At 36.2% G+C, this 20,520-nt stretch overlaps 2 protein-coding genes across 4 annotated transcripts; one reads left to right on the forward strand and one right to left on the reverse strand.

The window, feature by feature from the left end:
- Nucleotides 1–6,621: 6,621 nt before the first annotated feature.
- Nucleotides 6,622–12,714, reverse strand: LOC113438077 (uncharacterized). 2 transcript variants are annotated; one of them, XM_026703285.2, is made up of 5 exons: nt 12,616–12,714; nt 12,211–12,334; nt 10,940–11,245; nt 9,870–10,194; nt 6,622–8,437 (listed from the first exon to the last, which is right to left on the reverse strand). In XM_026703285.2, exons 2-5 carry the CDS (start codon nt 12,251–12,253, stop codon nt 8,419–8,421), a joined length of 693 nt encoding a protein of 230 aa, XP_026559070.2. In that variant the 5' UTR covers nt 12,254–12,334; nt 12,616–12,714; the 3' UTR covers nt 6,622–8,418. The 2 variants fall into 2 exon arrangements, with proteins under 2 accessions (XP_026559070.2, XP_026559073.2); XM_026703288.2 differs by having other exon boundaries at nt 10,940–11,242; nt 12,211–12,675.
- Nucleotides 12,715–12,765: 51 nt separating this feature from the next.
- Nucleotides 12,766–20,024, forward strand: LOC113438076 (uncharacterized). Of its 2 annotated transcripts, none has more exons than XM_087930444.1 (6): nt 12,766–12,869; nt 13,645–13,956; nt 14,539–14,847; nt 15,190–15,315; nt 18,831–18,877; nt 19,713–20,024. In XM_087930444.1, exons 1-6 carry the CDS (start codon nt 12,818–12,820, stop codon nt 19,782–19,784), a joined length of 918 nt encoding a protein of 305 aa, XP_087786570.1. In that variant the 5' UTR covers nt 12,766–12,817; the 3' UTR covers nt 19,785–20,024. The 2 variants fall into 2 exon arrangements, with proteins under 2 accessions (XP_087786570.1, XP_026559066.2); XM_026703281.2 differs by having other exon boundaries at nt 12,801–12,869; nt 19,710–20,024.
- Nucleotides 20,025–20,520: the final 496 nt, after the last annotated feature.

A 20,520-nucleotide genomic window follows, 5' to 3' on the forward strand; every position in this document is an offset into this window, starting at 1 on the left:
GCTGAGCTTGTCCTGAAGAAGAGTGCTCCCTACTGAGCATTCTGTTACATTACAATGCATTAGATCTCTAGTTGTTCCAGCAGGTTCCACATTCCACCAAGACCTTTCCTCCAATCAAGATCTCTCCAAATCTTTTCAGGTCATATCAGCTCCACTTTAATCCTTTTCTTTTACACAGTTCCCCTTCTTACCTACCAGCCTTAATCCATCACTTTAGGAGAGCAGCTCCCAAGGAGGAGGTCATGATGCCCTATAGCTGAATTTAGCTCATTAACCTAAATTTTGTGTGGAGAATTTTCTGTGGAGTTTATATTTATTTTTCATATTTGTATAGCTGCCCACCTTACATAATGACTCTGGTGAGGTACTCAATGGATTGGAGACCTGAATGCACCTGCCTCCTATGCAGGATTGCCTATAGACATAGATTTTGCATAGACACATATCATGAAATATGGGACTCATTCATACAGAATACAGTAGGTATTTTCAAAAATAATAATTATATACATGTATTAGAAATACTATCTGCTTGAATAATAATTCATTAGATAATTGTTTGTAGAGTTCTAGTTCCTCTTAAAAGGATAATTTTTCTTTGTTGTATTTTTTACTTTCTATTAAAAGCACTTATTTGTATTTTTCTTTTATTTTACAATGCATATATTTTTATTTCTGTGTTTTTTTTCCATTTCTTTTTTGTCACTATTTTAAAGGCAATAAAAGAATAAATTAAATGTATAAAGCAATAAATGGGTGAAGGTGGCAATACAACTGTTACCTCAGATGCAGCTTCTAGGGAAACACGGAGCAGACTCTTAAGGGAAGGGAAAGGATGGGCAAAAATTCCATTGACTTGAAGCAGCGGGAGAAAAAGTCCAAGAAGTTAAACCCTGGGGCTGATCCGCGCATAGGACTTGATTCCTGCAAGAGGCAGCCATGTCAAATCAGAGAAGCTCCAGCAGTTGCCAAATGTGGGATTCAATTTCCAGAGGGTTGGTGCTAGAGGATTGCCTTAAATTTATGCAAAATAAGCCTTTCTTTGCCATTTGGTATTTACAGAGCAAAAGTGAGCCTTCCAGTGATTGGGTCATGATCCATTGTTTAAAGATTTTCATTTTGCTTAACACAGAAGTAGGAAGTTGAATAATCCTTTAAGCTCCCAGAAGTTCAAGTGCCACCCTTTTCTTTTCTTTTCTTACCAAATAAACATTTCTTGGTGTTTATGATATAGGCAGCTCTTGATTCAAGGAACATGGTTTTCTCAATTTCCTCACACAATCTATTATCTTGCATCAATTGTGCTCTCTGCCCAGTACAGACACTGAAACTTCTGAGTCATAAGTTTTCCAACTTTAGTAATATTTCACCTGTAAATATAAGACTGAAACCTTGATGCAAGGAGGAATGAAAGAAAAAAGCAACTTAGGTGCTAGAGAGAAACCTAAACTTTCTGCAAATATTTCTGGCCATGATATATTAGGCAGCTTGACATCATGAATAAGTACCATTCTTGATAAACACCACAAAAAAACTGACACCCACCTTTTCCTTCCTGTGTGTGTGTTTCTCAAGAGGTGCTAGATCACATTTTGCTGGGCCATCAATAAACTGTTTGGGCCCATATGATAACAATGTATATGCCTTTCAATCTTTTCTGGTAATTTTGAGGATTATTTCACTTAAATACTCTTTTCACTCTGCTGCAAAGAAATACCACAGTTACTCTACCTCATTCCAACAGGCTTCCAAGAAATAATATGGTAGGATCCCATTTCTAGAGTTTAGTTCAAGAATGGATTGTTCTGTTATACACCATGCTATTCAAGCATGTATTTTTAAGTGAACTATTACTTTTGTTTATTGAACAGTAGTTTACACAAAGAGAGAAATGACTAAACAAAGAATATACAGTATTATAAGGACAAACACCAAAAATACAAAATAAAAAGTAGAAGGCCATTACCAAAAAATCTTAAAGTTGTTATTAATTGCCATATGTTGTAACAGTTAACAAAATTACACTGTTGCAAATGATGTAATGAATATAATCTGTCCAAGCATGATAAAAGTGTGATTCTTGCATTTAGAAATTCATCATTATATATTTTTTCTAATAGAGTATTTTTTCTAATAAAACTTTTGGGAAAGCTTTTTGGTCCACAAATAATTGGTTTTGTTGCCAATAGCAAATAGACAATCAGCTTTTTATTGTGTATTGCATAAAGGGATATAACAAACTGGGTTCTGAGAGCATTCAAATCTTTGGTTGTAATAATACTAATTTCACTAAAAATGTTGTGCCAGAAGGCTGTTGTTTTATTACATGTCTACCATATATGGCAATTTCTCTTTTGTTACAGCCCCTATGACATTTTAAAGTGATTGTATAGTATATCAAATATTGTAAGAGTTAAATGCCACTAATATAATAACTTTAACTTGCAGAATGTATAGTTTTTTGGGGTGCCAGTTTTAAGAATCTTGTCCATTTTGGATCAAGGTAAATAGCAAAGATAGTGACTACACAGAGATGTAAATTCAAGAAAAGAGCTCATTTCCAGGATTATTTTCTTGTTTCATTTATTTTCCTAGTAAAACCAAAGTTATGTCTATGGACGTATTAGTTTTCATTTAATCCTCAGATGATTTACTATGGATAAAATCTAAGAGTGAGTTATCAAAAATCAGCCTCAAGGAAAAAAAGCACGATGTCACTTTGAATATAAATTATCTAATGATCCATTAGATGTTGTAGAGGAATTCAAAGGTGTTTTTAAGAGACATAATTTATGAGTTTATACCAGGTAATTTGTTAGACAATTCCTATTTTGGAAGTGTAAACTTGAATTGAGGGTGTTCTCCATGGTGCTGACTCTCAGCAATCCCTAACTGGAATTAGAATATCAGTCTGGAAACAAATGTCATTCTCTCTCATCCGTGTACTAAAATCAGGTCATAAATTGCCAGTATTTTCCTGCATAAATCATGGCGTGAGGGGTGTTTTAAAGGGCAAAAGGGACTCTCCTTCCCACTCTAATTTTCCTTTAACTTTAAAAAACAATTCTGAGAAGTCTTTAGTCCACTATCTTTGGAAAAATAAAATAAAAACCTGGATTCATACACTTTTAAAAACTCTTCTGAGTAGCAGCTCTTACTCCAGACCTGGTTACATTTTGTCCTCCTCTTTTCCCAGTATTTTCCCAAAGGTTTTGCTTCAAGGTTGACAGCTAGCCTTCCCCAAACATCTGCCTGATTATGCATTTTTTTCTCTTTGAATGGGGAAATCAATTAGATTCCCCTGGATTTTCAGACAATTTACAAATATTTTTTCTCAACCCCATAGTTATATTTCTTTCTACATAATTTTCTGTTATTTTCCTTTAATGTTTAAGACTCAGTGTTCTCAGCTGGGTCTGATGTGAATTTTCCACACTCCTTTTTCACTCCATTTGGTCACATTCAGGCCTCCAGAGGAAGAATTTTTTTAAAAAAAGAGCATAGAGTCACATTAATGCACTAAGTTTTATGTATTAAGCAAAGATTTAGAATTAACAACCCAATGTAGATCATCTTAACAAATTGAAATATATTTTCTTCCCTATGATTGTTGATCTTATAACAGGAACAGAGATATTTAACATAGCCATTTCTTTTGTATTATACTTCAATTTCTGTGACTGAATTCTGAATAATCAGTCTAGAAGAAGAAGAAAATGAAAAATGGCAGGTTTCTTTCAGACAAAACTGAACTTGGTTTTACTTTTACATTTTCTACCTCTGAAAAATCAAAGAAAAATGTTTCTTTCTAAAATGACAAAGCATTCTTTATGCTTGAAACAACTCTCCTTCTCAATCCATTAATGGAATTCCAATATTCACAAAGATTCTATTAGAGTTTTTATATTCAAAATTGACTTCTTTTATTCATTTAATATTGTGTAATCTACATTAAAATGGCAATTTGAAATCTTGTATCTATTGAATTCAAGGGGGATGGTCAATAATGAATATTCAGACGAGTGCATTACAGTCTAAACTGATTTCTATAACTCACGATCTGAAACCTGACTTCTCTCAAAGCTTTCTTTATCAGTCACTTTATATTGATAATTTAAAAAAAAACACCTAAGAACTGTATTCTAGTTTAGTTCTAAAGCTGGTCATCCAAAGGTCATTTATCCTCACCAGAGGCAACCATATAAATAAGTCCATACAAGCCTATTCTCATAATATTGCACACTGAGCTCTTTAAGTCGGCAATTCCACAGCTCTTTGCATTCTCTCTGTCTCATTTCTTAATCCAAGATCCTACTAGCTTATTTGAAGACTTTGTACTTATTTTTCCCAAGCATTTTTCATATATTGTCAAGACTCAGTGTCATGAAGTGCTAGCTGATGGACATTCCTCATGAGTAATCGGTTAGTTAATTCCATTACAGTTTTTGTCAGAAGACAAGGATGAATGAGTTAGAATGATAGCTTGATGTGCTGCAGTGCATTTATTGCCATTTTACCCCTGGAAAACTGCCACTGAAATATAAAAATTAAAATTAAAATATTTTTACGTATATAATAGGTGCATAAGAACCAGAGGTGGTATTCATCAGGTTCTGACCAGTTCTGGAGAACCGGTAGTGGAAATTTTGAGTAGTCCGGAGAAACAGCAAATACCACCTCTGACTGGAGATTTTACAGTATCCTTCCCCTCCCATGCCCACCAAGCCACGCCCACAGAACCAGTAGTAAAAAAATTTGAATCCCACCACTGATAAGAACCGACCTTATTGTTCCAATGCTTTCTTATGTTTAGGCAGACTATTGCTTGGTTTCTATTGTACTGGCAAAAATTAAGAATTACAGCTAATTTTCCAGCACATAAAAGAAAATCATGGATATTCCATGGATATTCTATAGAAGATAAGATCTTTTAAATGCCTCTTTTTCTCTTTATTTTAAAAATAAGTATTTTTATTTATTTCTTTATTTAAAAATTTCAATAAAGTAATTATAAAAGACAAATCATAATCTCATAACAAATGCTGCATGCAATCCACATTGTACATGCATCTCTATATATTGCTTTTGATTATGCTATTTTAAAAAATAAGAAAATGTTGGCAGCACCTACATTAAAATTGGAATAACACAAAGAAATTAGCTTGACCCCACAAAAGGATGATAACAATGTGTGTGTGTGTGTGTGTGCGCGCGCGTGTGCGCATGCATATGTGTGTGTATGTATGTATGTATGTATGTATATATATATATATGTGTGTGTGTGTGTGTGTGTGTGTGTGTCATATATGTTTTAGGTAATTACTGTTTTATACATCTATTTTATTATAGAGCAGCCCTACAGATTTGATTATCACATCAAATAATAAATAATAATAATAAATAATAAAATAACAAATCAATAGAACATGTCATTTCCTGGAAACCTGGTTTGACATAAAAGAAGTCCTCTGGATTGAAAGGAAACTGTGATGGCAAACTGACTATGTCACACTCTAGTTCTGAAGTATTCCTTTTAATGTGTGTTTTGGCCTAAAGCATGAAGACTGTTGCAAACAAATATGGACTCTACTGTTATCTAAGCCCTGCTGGAAATAAATTCTCACATTCCAGACTCTCTGCCTTTTGGGAGTAAGAGAAAAACATGTCACAGAATTTGCTTTTCTATTTCGGTATCAGCTGCATACCAAAATAGATCATTGGGGCTTATCAGTGCCTTACTTCTGGGAAATGCTTTGTGAGAACAAAGCATAAGGCTGAGGAAAATAGGAAGAGGGTACAAAGTACTCACATTCCAAAGTCAGCTCAGATTCCCAACACCTTTGGGAAGACAAGCACTATGTTAAGTGATCCAGCTGTACCCATCTTCTCTTTTATCACAGAGGATAAGTGCTTAAGCTATGTAACGTCCTTAGTTATAGGAGAGATAAGTCTCTTATTTTTTCTCTCCTAAATATCCATTCAACTCATTTCTGTCCTTGCAGAAGAGGCTTTGTTTGTGGAACTGTCCACTTCCATGATCTAATCCAAAAGACTCTTATATCCTCACTCTGCATCTGGAAAGAGAATAAGTAAAACCTGTTCTTGGATAGATTCTTATTGCGCTCACAGCTTTCTAGCTTCAAGTCTTAGTGCTGAGATGTGGTGTAGATAAGTTTCCATGTGCAAATCTGATCATGTTTCTAACTCAAATTTGATTAGACGTGGATCAAATTCTAAACTATTTAAAGAAGATGCCCAATGTTAAATTGACATGGAACATTTGATTTGGGATTACACCAATTCAACTAAACTTTTCCTTTGTTTGAGTTTTACCTTGACAGAACTGGCATATATTTGCATATCATGGCAAGAAGACTATTTTCCTAGCTCTTAGATAAGAACTGTGTGACTCTTGGAAGATGATGCCTCTTAGTTCTCATTCAGTTCACCAAATAATTCTTATGAATTTCTCTCTCTTCCTCTCCCTCCCTCCCTCCCCTCCTCCCTCCTTCCCTCTCTCTGTTTGTGTACATTTTCTTATCCCATACTGAAAGTAATGTACATACATTTTAATGAAACATGATTTCATAAGCATAAAAGTAAAATGCAAAATCTGGAACATTTGCAGTATAATTTAATCACAGGGGGCATACACAAATATTCATATAAACACTGAAAGAAAAAATAACTTGGCAAAAGGATGGATCTTCAGGCATAGTTCACAACTATTAAGATTAATGCTTTCCAAATAGATAAAGAACTTACTTTTAAAAAGTAAGTGCCATACTAGGATAGCTGGAGAAATGGTAGACAAAGACAGAACATTCTGTCTGCAAGCAAAGACAGAACATTCATGTACTGTGATCCAGGAACATGAGGAAAAATAATTAACAATTGACAAGCTGCATGATCTGATCTGCCCCCCACCCCCCCGGGCCATCATTCCACTACAGATTAGACTGGCCCCCATTCTAACACTCTTTCAGAAGGCACTGAAGAGGTGGCTCTGCCAGTGGGCCTGGGGAACCCAGAGTGGGATGGAGCCCATTAAATAACTTGTATGAATGTGTGTTGCCACTGGGCTGGGTGGGAGTCAGTGGTGGTATGCTACTGTTTTGGACCATTCGGCTGAACTGGTAGTAAAAAAAAGCTGACGATCAGCTGAGAGGAGGAAAAAAATCCTCCGACAATCAGCTGAGAGGAAAAAGAAGAGAAATGGCCCTCCCATTAGCCCTGCACTTTTCTCTTCTTTATTCTCTCAGCTGATTGGTCTCAGCTGTATTGGGAAAGCTGTTAGGCAAAGCACACCCATCAAGCCACGCCCATCAAACCGGTGGTAAAACAATTTGAATCCCCCCACTGGTGGGGGGTTATTATTTTATTATTTTTATTTCTTTTATGTGGTGTTTTTATATCTGTGTAAGACAGGGGTGTGAAACTCACAGCGTCACAGCAGCGTCACGTGACGTATCACAACTTTTTTATACTTCACTAAACCGGGCCTGGGTGTGGCCAGCATATAACACATCCGGCCATGGGCTGGGAGTTTGACACCCCTGGTATAAGCCATCTTGAGTCACAATATGCAAGTAGGCCTTATTTTCTAAAATAAGGAAAGAAAGAACCTCTTCTGAACTGTATTTCTAGCTAGAGGCCTAGAAAGGCTATTATCCCTAGATCTAGCTACCTTTTAAGGGTTTTGCTAAGATAAAAGGATATTTATGCAAGCTAATTTGAGTGGCACAGAGGAAGTGTTCACTGTAGTTGTGTAACTAATTTTATAATGCTGTGTTTATGTACAGTATTAGTTTCTATACTATTATTACTGGATATTTTGTTTTCTTTTAATGACTTTGTAATCCCTTGCATTGGGATAAAGTTGGGGCGACTGAATGGAGCTTGAATGTTTACTGGCTGGATGCCCTTCCTGACACCTATGCAGAGTTCACAGCAGACAATTACTCATTGAGCCCAAAGAGAGAAATATCTGCTGCTACCTAGGATAAAACTCACAGCCTCCTCATTGTGAGTAAGAGCTTCACCTCTAGGCCACCATGTTACTCTGTTTCTGGATATAATAAAGGAGAAATACTTGGAACATTTGAATAGTATAAAAACTGGCAGGCACCCAACGTACAGATAATTACTAAAATAAAGTTCAAACTACTTTACAGTAAAGGCAGTGCCTTCTCTTCTCATGGGATTATGGAAAATGCAATTGAGTCAATAATATATGCTTATGGATTATAAATCATAGGAATATACTAGAAGGAAAAGTTGTATATTAACATAAGCACTTCTGTTCTTCATGTTGAACTTTAAATTCTGTCATTCACTTTCTTCTTTGTGAGTCTTTCCATCTTCTATTTATTATACAAAACTCTCAATCCTTCTAAGCCACATTTAACCTTCTCCAATTTAGTTCTGCTTCTTTGATCTAAAGAAAAAAAAAACCCAGAAAGATCAAGGTCAGTCTCACCAATGATTATGCTTTCTTTATTTGCTACAATTTGAACTTTGCATCAGAAAGCTACTTTGAATTTTTTTTTTTTTTTTTGCTGTGTTCTATTACACCGATGCAACATTAAATAACTATTTGGGGTTGAAACTCTAGAGTGGCTAAGTTTGGAACACTGCCTGAGTAGGGTTGTTTTTAGGTCTCTCTGTTATTTTTAATCCTAACTGACTGCTTCTAATGTTCTACATCCTAGGCTCTTTTAATTAACATGGCAATTTAAATAAAACAGTTCAGCTCTAACAAGAGAACAAAAATTGCTAAAATGAAAATATAGTAACAGAAGATATTAGTTCCAGAAACATATTTTCTGGTCCATTATCCCAGCCATTACTGGTCTGGAAACTACCTTCAATCATTCTAGCTTTTTAAGGGTGAAGAAATCTATTCACATATAAATGTCCTAATAGCCAGCTCATATGTAATGCATATATTTCCCCTTATAGTCTTCCATTCTCACTTCCTATACAGTCTTCCTTTTTTAAAAATTAATTCTAGCCTAATCCCACTGCTTGATCTCAAAATGCTTTACCAATATAAACTTTCCAAAATGCCATCACGTAAGCCAAATACATTTTGGATCTTATTCCTGAATATCTGACTTATCCTCATTTTCTGGGAAGAGCATGAGTGTGAGAAAGACCTTAAGAATCAAATAATAATTTTTAAAAGGCAAAGTTATTGTCAAATGCATTACTTAAAAATATATATCTTCTGAACAATAAACCAACAGTGCAATTCAAAAGAGAATGGTGATATGGAATAACCCCAAAGAAATCAGGACTGTGTGAATGGAGAGCAGGGAACAATACAATCTGTTAGACTAGCCACTGGGCCAAAATGCATGGAGCTGAAGTCTTTCCATTGATGGATGATCATCAGTGTAGGCCTCCCTGCTTGTAATTAGATCTCCAAACCAAGGTTAATTTTGTCCTGAGAAAGAAATGAAATTAGTAAGAATTTCCTAGGAGCTACTTTAGTGTCCTAGTCTTCTATTCACATTCCTTTGCCTTCTCATGTCCCTCCTCTCAAATCATCTATCTCAACCTCTTGTTGCAGAAATCCTTATCTGCTTTTTCACTTCAACCACATTTTCACCTATTGTTCTCTGGCTTTTTATAGAGCAATGTCTTTGAGGTCTCCTACTGTATCTTCTCACCCACAAATGCAGGTAGTCCTCGACTTACGACCACAATTGAGCCCAAAATATCTGTTGCTAAATGAGATAGTTATTACATGAATTTTGCCCCATTTCACAATGCGGCTCAACATAACTGGAGGACAGCTGATTGGAGATGATTATATTATAATTTCTGGATAAATCAATTGATTGGATTATTTTGCCTTGCTTTACCTGTGAATCTTCCTGTTTGAGGACACTTCCTGTTGTGAAGACTGCAGCTTCGTCATGTCCCCTGGGTATGAACAACCATAAGACATTTCAGGCTGCCAATCCTCTGGTGGAATCAGTTTCAAGCTCCAAATACTGAAAGCTCCTTTCCCATCTATCATGTCAGCATCCATCCTATCCTGATATTTTTTTCCATTAATATTCCAAATGAAAGCATTTGAATTAGGGCTAACATTGAAAAGGGTGCAGAGCAGAGGAATATCATGCTTCAGTGGTTCATCCTGCAAGAAGGATGGCACAAGGATAGAAAGATTTGGCTTCAAAGTTTCTATAAGAGATGAAAAGTGATAAAGATTATTATTAGCTTTATATCCCTTGAATTAATTTTTTCTTTCTTTCTTTCTTTCTTTCTTTCTTTCTTTCTTTCTTTCTTTCTTTCTTTCTTTCTTTCTTTATCCCATTATTATTATTATTATTATTATTATTGCAAAAAACTCAAGATGGTAAACAGATCCAACCACTTTCCTCCTCCTATTTTCCCCACAAAGCTGTAAGATGGGTTGCACTCTTAGAAAGTGACCGGCCCAAAATCATCCAGTGGGCTTTCATGGCTAAATCAGGAATTATGCTCACAGTCTTCTACTTTCTAACCAGGTGCCTTAAATAGTAGATTAAACTGGCTCTCTAAGCTACCTATGTTGAGTTTGGTTAACAGCATTTCTTTTCTTTTCTTTTTTTTTGTTTAAAAATAAAAGTATGGATAGAAGAAATCATAGCGCATGGGCTGGAGTGGAAACCAGAACTGTTCCTGTTGGGAATGATCAAAGGATTATACCTCTAAAGTAAGATATCTGACCATCCACTTATTAACAGCCTGAAGATGATGAATGAGACTTCATCAAAACATTGCCTAGATACTTCCAATCTTACGCAGGAGAAAAACCGAACAACCAAACTATATATATATATAAGACTTTGCTCATTTTTCTTCCCAAACACTCTTACAGTAGGATGGACTGAGAAAGTATAGCTGGCCCAAGGTCACTGAGTTATTGATTTGCTTGAATTCTCACCTGTGATTATCACTCTTGTGCTGTGCATGAGTAGTATTCCAGATTCCTGACTTGTTGCAATACAGGTATAAGTACCAGATACATTCCTTTGCGCATTGTTGATAATCAGATTACAGAAGTGTGGGGTGCACTTTTGGTCTGTTTTCCTGTTCTTGTCATCAATCTTGCGCAAGTTTTTATTTTGTCCTTCCTTGTACCAGGTCAGGGACCGTGACAAAGCCTCAGCTGAAATTTCACAGCTGATATTTACCATGCCTCCTAAAGGGACCTCAATCGTTTTTACTTCATTACTCTGTGAATCAGCTGCTAGAGCAAGAAAACAAAGAAATCTTTTATTGCAAAATGAATCAGAGATAAAATATGAATGTGTCCCTTTTCTCTGTATATGATTTTTTTCACTCATTGGTTCAATTCATTCATTCTTTTATTGCAAAATGAATCAGAGAGAAAATATGAATGTGTCCCTTTTCTCTGTATATGATTTTTTTCACTCATTGGTTCAATTCATTCATTCTTGTAGTCTACCTTAAGATGGATTTCCTCCTCTACAATAAATTCCAAAAGCATCATCGTGGCTGAATGGAGTAATTAGCATACTGGCACAGTCTTCACAGCAAACTAATAGCACTATACACTATCAGTGTAGAAGCCTCACAATCCATCAATCAATAAACAAATAAACAATGCATGCTATGTAATAAGTTAAAATTTGGAAATTTCTTGAGTTGCATTTCTGAAGGTATTATGCAAATAGAAATAAAATACAGAAACTGTACAACTCAAGTGTTAAACTATTTCGTGTAGAAAACATGGATTTCTGTAGAATTTATTTAAAGCCAGTATGGGTGTCAGAAAATAGCTTTAAACATTGCCTGCAAAATACTCCTCCATTTGTTTTGCAAATTAGTGCTCTTGTGTTTCTAATGTTATTATAAGAACAATAATTGGTTAGCTATAAGCTGTGCTCTGCGGATAGGAAATATTGAAAGCTGACAGATATGATTTGCTTATTTTTAATGATGTGCTATAAATGATCATTGAGATAACCTGTCTGAAGACACATTCTGACAATCATAGACACAATTTAATAATCTCTCCCTCCTGATGTTGTGTGTGTATTTAAATGTAAATGAAGATTGCACTGCACACAGGTGAGAGAAATAAACTAGTGATTAATGGAGAAAAAACTTCACCTGGAAGAACCCTTTCCTTGATGATAATCAAGCACTAAATTCTGAATCTGAATAAGACTATGTTTTGAAAATACTTACCACGCAAGACAAGTAGAAGAATCGCAGCACAATGGGAAAACATCTTCAGTTTCCAGCCTCTACAGTTAATTTTCAATTTAAACTCGGTCCAGGCACAGCAACACCTTTAGAGTTCCTGTCACTCCTTAGAGAAAGAGGTGGAAGATTAAGAGGGGCAAGGAAAATATCTTCAGTTGGGAAAACTTCTGCCTTTGATAGCTAACTTCTCCCTTTTTTAAAGGAAAGCAGGTAGGGTTTTAGGAAGACAAGTTGCTAAGCAACAAAGACATCCAAGCCCCTCACCACACACACTAATTCTACTGAGTACTGCAATATTATTCTTCCCAAATAATGGTATAACAGTACTTAAAATCAGCTTATAAGGCAAAGAAGCCAACAAGCAAGAACTGTGACCTCCAAACTAACCTAGTGAATGAAAATACCCCGCAATCCTGTTCTAAAGATGTGAAGAACAAAGTCAAACAGGAGGTGGCGAAATACAGACAGCGGAATCCACATCACTGTGTCAACCAAAAAGGTGAATCACATGCCACCAATGTTTTTTTGATGGCTTGCTATCAACACTGTTACCACCCACCTGGTACACAAATTGCTAGCCCATCTTTGAATGCTGATTTTAGCAATGCAGTTCACCAGATGCCTTATCTTGTTCTCCATTGGTAAGTCCAATCTGTTCTATCAGAAATCTCTTAGACAAGCACTCTTGGATCTGATTCATAGAAGAGATTTTCTACAAGTGGCAGGAAGGGGAAAAAACTGTGGTAGTTTGATAACATTTTAGCAGTTTTCAGCCATGAAATCAAATAAAATTAACTTGATAGTCTTTGAAGTGCCACAGAAGCTTTTGTAGTTGTCTAACTTGATTTCTTAAAGAGTTTTCTCCATAACTCTGATTCTGTTGTTTTATTCTAGTGAAGATGTGAGGGATAGTGCCTACATAGAGGGAGGTGATGTGATGGATTACAGTGAAGTAGCTTCCTAAGAAGGAAGGATCCCATTCTAAGGAGGGAGTGAAACAAAAGGCAACCCAGACCTGGTTAGAATACAAGGGAAGAGAATTAGGATAGCGACTCCCTAGAATTTCCCAGGACTTATCTGTTGGGGTAAGAGTAGTAAATCTTTAATCTGGCAAGATTCTGCCTGTTGGATGTAAGCCAATAAAGACCTAGTCCCTATGTCATTCTTAGACTGGACCTGGCAGAACCTGGACCTGGATTCTAACAAAGGAATAATGCTGCCTTTTAAATTACCTACTTTATCCCATTATAGTATATATTTCATCTAATGGGAAACAGGCCTCATAACCTGTGGCCCAAGGTCATCTGGAGAGATCTGTATGTAACTGAGGTGAATGTGATTTTTGACTTCCCTGACTCTGATCTGACATCGTTAAAATTAGAATCCCAATATATTATTCTTATTTTGTCTTTGCAGTATACAAAGCTCAAAATGATCAGTTCCTGTTTGTGGACATTGGGGAAAAAGCAACAGTTGTGTACAATTCTTCAAAAAACATTACCAACATGCATTGGTATAAAAGAGAAGAGACCAAACTAACGCTTTTAACAAAAAGTTGTGGGTTTGAAGATAGCAATGGGAAATTTAAGTGCAAGACTGAAGCACAGGTGCTGACACTAGAAATTTTCAATACAAAAGTGGAGGATACTGGCTTATACCTGTGTATGGACAAATCCCAAAGTTTCTATTCCTTAGACTTTGTCAGTTCATTCTCTTTGATTGTGGGAGGTAAGTTGTCATTGTCAGCCATTCTGTCATGTCTGACCCTTGGCTGCTCTATGGATCAGCATCTCCACGCCCCTCTGTCTTGCATTGCCTCCTTCAGGTCCATCATGGTCATCCCAGTGTCATCTTTTATAGTGTCCAGTTGCAGGTACTAGGGTGGCCCCTTCTCCTTTTACTGCTGATCACTCCCAGCATAACTGACTTTTTGAATGAGTCAGTTCTCATGACATGTCCATGGCCCGTTTGGTGATCTTGGCTTCAAGTGGTATTTTTGGTGAGGTTCAGTGTAGGACTTAGTTTGTTTGTTATTTTTGCAGTCCATGGGATATGTAATAGTCACTTCCAACACTCTAGTTCAAAGGCATCCACCTAGCTGCCTTTTTTTAGAGTCCAGGTTTTGCAGTAAGTAGGAGGTAAATAATGGATTTGAAATAGAAATACAGATTAGCCTAGTAGGGCTAAGATTCTGTTTAGTGAATCCACTGAAAGCAGTTGTCCATTTAATAATTAATTACAAAGGGTCATTTGTTTATTCAGTTGTCATCCCTTCCTCCTCCTCCTCCCCCTCCGCTTCATCCTCCTCAGACAGTTATACCTCAAGCAGCTGGATGATGATTTTACAACCTTCTGCACAAGACCAGGCAATACAGAGTGGCAGCCGGCTGGCTTGTGTGGTTCACGGAGTTTCCAATTGGATCCAGATATCCTGGGATGCCTCTCATGTTCTCCAAGGTGGACAGACTCTTTTAATGAAAAACCACAGTGGTTCCTTAACATTTGTCAGCATCCTTTACATCCCTGAAAACTCTTCCATCTGTGGGGAGGAATTTATCTGCAAAGCCAAATTCAATTCCTCGGGCATGTCCATGAATCTGAGCACCACTCTATACGCAGGTAAATTATTTTCTATGTCTGTGATAAAATGTTGGTTCTTTTTCACCCACAAGGTTTGAAGCGGTATTTCAGTGAGTCAACTTTCTAATGCCGTGAACACTTTACCTTGTCTGGAATACTCCTTGATTGCCAATCTGACCACTAAAAAGGTCACAAGATAAATCAGAGTTTTGTAAAACAACTTATCTGTGTGAGCAATGGTGAAAGTAATCAGCATAGAAGGATCCTCTTCCCATTCCATTTCTCCAAATTGATAAAATGAGGAGCAAGATAGAATTGATTTGAGTTTACTAAGCAGTCATGACTAAACCAATTTCCTTTTGCTCTCCTTACTTCCCACAGAAACAAGGACTTTCCATAGAAATGACTGTCAACATTATGCAATACCTTTGTCTGTCATAGGAATACTGGCATTTCTGCTACTAATTGTGACCTGGCTTTGGATTCGATACAGTCCTTCTAGGCTTGGTAACATCACGAAAATATATCTTATTTCATTGGGACATTTTGGCTTGCAAAATAGGAGTATTCATATGCTAAGGCTTAATATGACAGCTAAAGTGGCTAGAGTGTAAGTTAATCCTTCTTGGATCCAGTTTCATCTATGGGGATCAAAAAAGTCAAAATGGTATCCATCACCACATGCTCAAAGCCCTCCTCCTCTTTATGTGCTCTGCACAACCTCCATTGACCCTTTCTGGGTATTTCCCTGCTTTATCTTTCAATTGATTGAAATAATTATTAAGATTGGCCCTTCAGGGATCTTTAGAACAATGTTCAAATAAAGCAAATTCAGCAAGGTTATAAAATCACAATAGAATTAAAGTGAAAAGACCTGAGGAAAGACTGCCATTTTTTGTATGACATTCAGCTTATGCCCCTCAGAACTAACTTCCATTTGGGCAAAAAAAACACCGACCCTGTCTTCTAGTTTCTTAGGGGTCGAAGGTCGGGCAATAGAGCTTCTGATGTAATGAAGAGTTGGTGGCCTTTTCATTGGCAAGAAGACATTGCTTTTCCATAATCTTTCATGGGCCAAAGTGGCCTTGGAAGCTTGGAAATTCTTTGACAAAACCTAGTAGGATAATTAAGACCAGTGATATGTGACCTTTGTAGGAGATTCAGAACAATATATCTTTTATAGTACTTTCTAAAATGGGGAGGGAAGGAGAGAGGGAGGGAGGGGGAGAGAGAGAGACAGAGAGACAGAGAGAGAACAGCAGCAAGGGAGGTAATCCCAATCCTTTCTTTCTCCCTGCCCCCCAAATTTTTAATTTTGTTCTACATATATACATCAATACATAAACAGTGTGGCATCTAAACATCATACATTTTGGTGCAAATAAAAATAATAACATTAATTATATCTCTAATGTTAATACACGTATTTGTATTAAATTATAATCTTTCATTGTTTAATTATTCAACATTCCAATACATTCTTCTGATGCCAATCACCATATTATTTAAACATACATGATAATTTCATTATTCAGTTTCTTCTTTTATTTTTAATTTTAAAAAAAACCCTCTCTTTTGGCAAGCAGTGTGGTTCCAGGTTTTTACATTTCAATACAAACATGACCATAGTTACAAATTCATCTTTCTTATTCAGTTTCATATCACATTATTACTTATTAATATTAAATTCATTAAACTTATTTTATCTAATTTCAATTCATATCTTAACTTATTTCATTTTTCTTAGGATATTTTCATATCTTTACAATATTTTCTAAAATTCTTATTTTATTTCTATATTCATTGGACATATTACTTTTATCTGTCACATTTGCAATTTTATCAATCCTTGTTCTATTAATTATAAAAATTACCCCCTTTAGTTAACAATTCGAGCTTACCGCCTTCATTCTACTTTAATAACAATATGTTCCTATCTATTAAATATCAGATATACATATATTTTAAGTCTGATTCCGCATAGTATTTTTCTGAATCACCTTATAAACCATCTGTATATTGCAAAGATATTGAATTATAAAAACTGATATTAATCTTTCAATTATAATTCTCATAATTTTATACATCGCTAATTGTGAATTAATATTTTTATAATAAATTCCCATTTCCATATCTATTCATTAAATTCTATGTCTGGTATAACAATAATACTTAGAAAAGGGGAAAAATATCAGTTCCAATACTATCTATTTTCAAATATTTATTCTTATATATCACAACATATTACTTTGCAGAATCCCCTTCCCTGTCCTTTTTTACCCATTGTCTCTCATTCTCCCAACTATGTAATTTTTTTTCATTCTTCCTATTTTTCTTTATTTCTGGTCCTTTCTCTAAATTCTCCTTTTCCCATTATTATTTCCCTTCATTTCTCATTCCAATTGTTTATTTTATCCTCCTCCCTCTCTTGATCTTTTTTCTGTAGTTCCCTCTTCTGCTTTTTCCCTTTCCTTTGTTTAGCTTTCCGAACCATTCCCCCTTTCATTATCACATCAAACCTCAAATTTTTAACTTTAAATCTTTTCCCCCCTGCTTAAATAATCGTTGCTTCACTTGATCTTCAAAACTGGTTTCTTCTTTATTTAACTCCCCCCCTTCTGGTTCTCTTTGTTCTTCTTCAATCTGAATTACCATTTCTAGTTTTTGTAATATAGTGCTACACATTTCCAAGCTTACTTTCATCATTTCCTTCATGTCCTATACATCCAGTCTCATTTCTGCAAATAATTCCCCCATTGTATTCGCTGCTCCTTTTTTCCTCTTCCTTGACAATTATATCCAAACCAAATGTCCAGTAAGTTGTTTTAACCAGCGTCCTTTATATTTAATTTCAACAATCAATGTCCATAAGTTTTTATTTCCAGGTTCTTTTCCAACTTTTTCCCAAAGTCACTGGTTCCAAAACAATTTTTTCAAGTATCTTTCCCCTTGTAATATTCTGATATTTCACTTTTCAGGGTTTTTATTTTGATAGAGTTCCTTTTATTTTCTTTTAAGTTCCAATTTCCAATTTTAAAAAGACCAAACACTTTTCAAAGAGTCACTGAAATTTTCCCTGTACCATCAGGTGGAGCTCTCAACACCATTCCCACATTCCACCCTTTTTTTCACTTTTTCCTTTTTTTTTGTTATAAAACTTTTATTAATTTCACTAATTTCAATTATTAGCTATTATTTCTTTTCCACACGTTTAATTCCAACATTTACTTATGCCTATTTAGTGCCAAAAATCCAATAGTTATCCAATTTAATTTTCAAGTCTTTTGTGATCAAATATTTTCTTCTGAATTTTCACCTCCAAATTAATTCATTTCAGTATTCAAAGCCAGTTTTATAATTTCCAATTTCCTTCCCTCTCTCTCTGTTAGCTGCGTCAACACACTTTCATTCAAAATAGTTCTTTGTTTCTTAATTCCGGGGTACCTTAATGTCCATGTATTTTGCCTGGTTCACACTCTGCTCGCTACTTCAACACTCCGGCACAGTCTTAATTTCCCTGACTGCTTCCCGTCTTCATGGTGGCCATTTTTGACTACTGCTGCAACTTGTCTTCAGAGAGGGTTTATCTTGTCAGGGAGGGGAGATGCGGCTCCCCTTGACCCTCAAAGCAGTTCCCCCTTTCTTCACCACCCCTCCAGGGTGGTTCCAATTATTGCAGCAATCGGGACCTTCCAATAAGTGAGCTCGGAGCGAACCTACGCACGATCGTGGATTCTGCTCTGACCACGACAGAAGAGCAACTGGAAGTATCCCAATTCTTTCATGGTATCATTCCTCTGTCTCTGTTGCAGTTCAATCCCAAGACTTAAAATTATGATTTCTGTTTATTGATTTATATATATCAAATATCTCTGGGCATAAGCACAAGAGATAAGCACAGAGCTTTTGAGAGCCCAGGGCATCAAGAGAAAAGTCCAGCTAAATTTTAAAATAAAAGAGGGGAAAAAAGCAAAGAAAACAATATATATATTTTTTTAAAAATGTTTCTTTTTGCCCATAAGGTTTCCAGCCGAAGGACTCAGTGCCACCAGCTGTAGAGACATCACAGGTATGTCTGTTTGCTGCTTTCCCCTTTTTGGACAATATTTCAAGTTTTGCTATTGCTTTTCCTTATGGTTATTGGTAGTCCTGTAGATCTAGTCATATGTCTGATGTCTTCTAATGCATGGCACATTCAGAAAAGGAGTGTCTTTATTTGGGTGGGTCAAGAAGATTTAAGAAATATCTGATAAATAAGTCAATAAATCTGCAGACTGGGTTCTTTATTTTTGGCTGTGAGAAAGAAGAAAAAATGCAGTCTTCTTGTAAAGGAGCACCCTAATTCATATACTCCTTTATATGCCTTATATACATATAACAGCATAGTTCTGTGATGGTGAACCTACAGTACGCATGCCAGAAGTGGCACACAGAGTCACTTCTGCCAGCACATGAGAGGTCACCTGGAAGAGCCCCACTGTGCATGCATGTGAGCCACCCACGCACCCGCCAGCCGATCGTTGGGTGTTTGGTGTGCATGCGCGGGGGCGAGGGAGATGCGCATGCATGCATAGAGATGCATGGGGTACATGGGGGGGATTGTATGTGCAGAGATGCATGCAGGGGGATCGCTCACACATGCGCAGATGTGGGCGCACATGGGGAGCTCATGTGCACATGTGCAGGGGCATGGGGACCCCCCATGAATTGTCTTCTGGGTGCTGGCATGTGCAATTTTTGGAGCCCAAAAAGGTTAGCCACCACTGGCATAGTTAATACACCTGTATGCTTAGAATTAAGCCACCTGAGTATGGTTTGGCTACATCAATATCTTCTTGTTATGACTCTGAATTATTGCTATTATTTTATTCCATTTTCTAATAATCACTTAATTATTACAGGAGGACATTTGCTACTCTCACCTGGTGTTTCATTCAAATAATGAGGAGTGGGGGGAGACAAGACAAACATCTTAAGAAACAGATGTGAAGATCTGAGCAGCCAGAGAAAACTGATATGCAGAAATTAGGATGAAAATCATAACTCAGCTTTAGAAGCTGGGATTAGAAACTCAGATCTGGGGTGTTGACAGAAAGTGACCCTAAGACTTGATTTTTCCCTTTTACAATGTAAATAATTATCTATTTTACCCAACTACCAATAAGGAAAATGAGTATTAATGTATTTTTTGTAATAAAGGAACTCTTCCACATGAACCACTGGTTTTCTCACCTTTTTTGGCAAATGGGGAAGATCTTGTTTTTGTAAATTATCTGATGACAAGGACTCTAAGAAATTGAAATCTTGCACTCTTTTGTGATTTTGAAGTAACTTAATAAAGGTACAGTACCACATGAATATGTATTTTTCAATTCAGTAGCTACATCATTTTGAGTTTTTCAAAAAGAAAAGTCCACATGCAATGATGGCAGTAACCATTTATTATTTATCATTGACTTTGCTGTGAACTGAGTCCCAATATTCCTAGGTAGAAAAATTCCTTATCTATTTTATCTGTACTTGTAAATCTTTCTTTTCATAACTAATCATTATGAACCAGATCAGAGGTGGTATTCAGCAGGTTCTGACCAGTTCTGGAGAACCTGTTGCAGAAATTTTGAGTAGTTCAGAGAAGTGGCAAATACCACCTCTGACTGGCCCCACCCCCATCTCTTCTCTGCCTCCTGAGTCCCAGCTGATTGGCTGGATCTT

The sequence above is a fragment of the Pseudonaja textilis genome, chromosome 3 (genome assembly GCF_049901715.1).
Source record: "Pseudonaja textilis isolate UNSWEBS1 chromosome 3, rPseTex1.2, whole genome shotgun sequence".
Classification (NCBI taxonomy): Eukaryota; Metazoa; Chordata; class Lepidosauria; order Squamata; family Elapidae; genus Pseudonaja; species Pseudonaja textilis.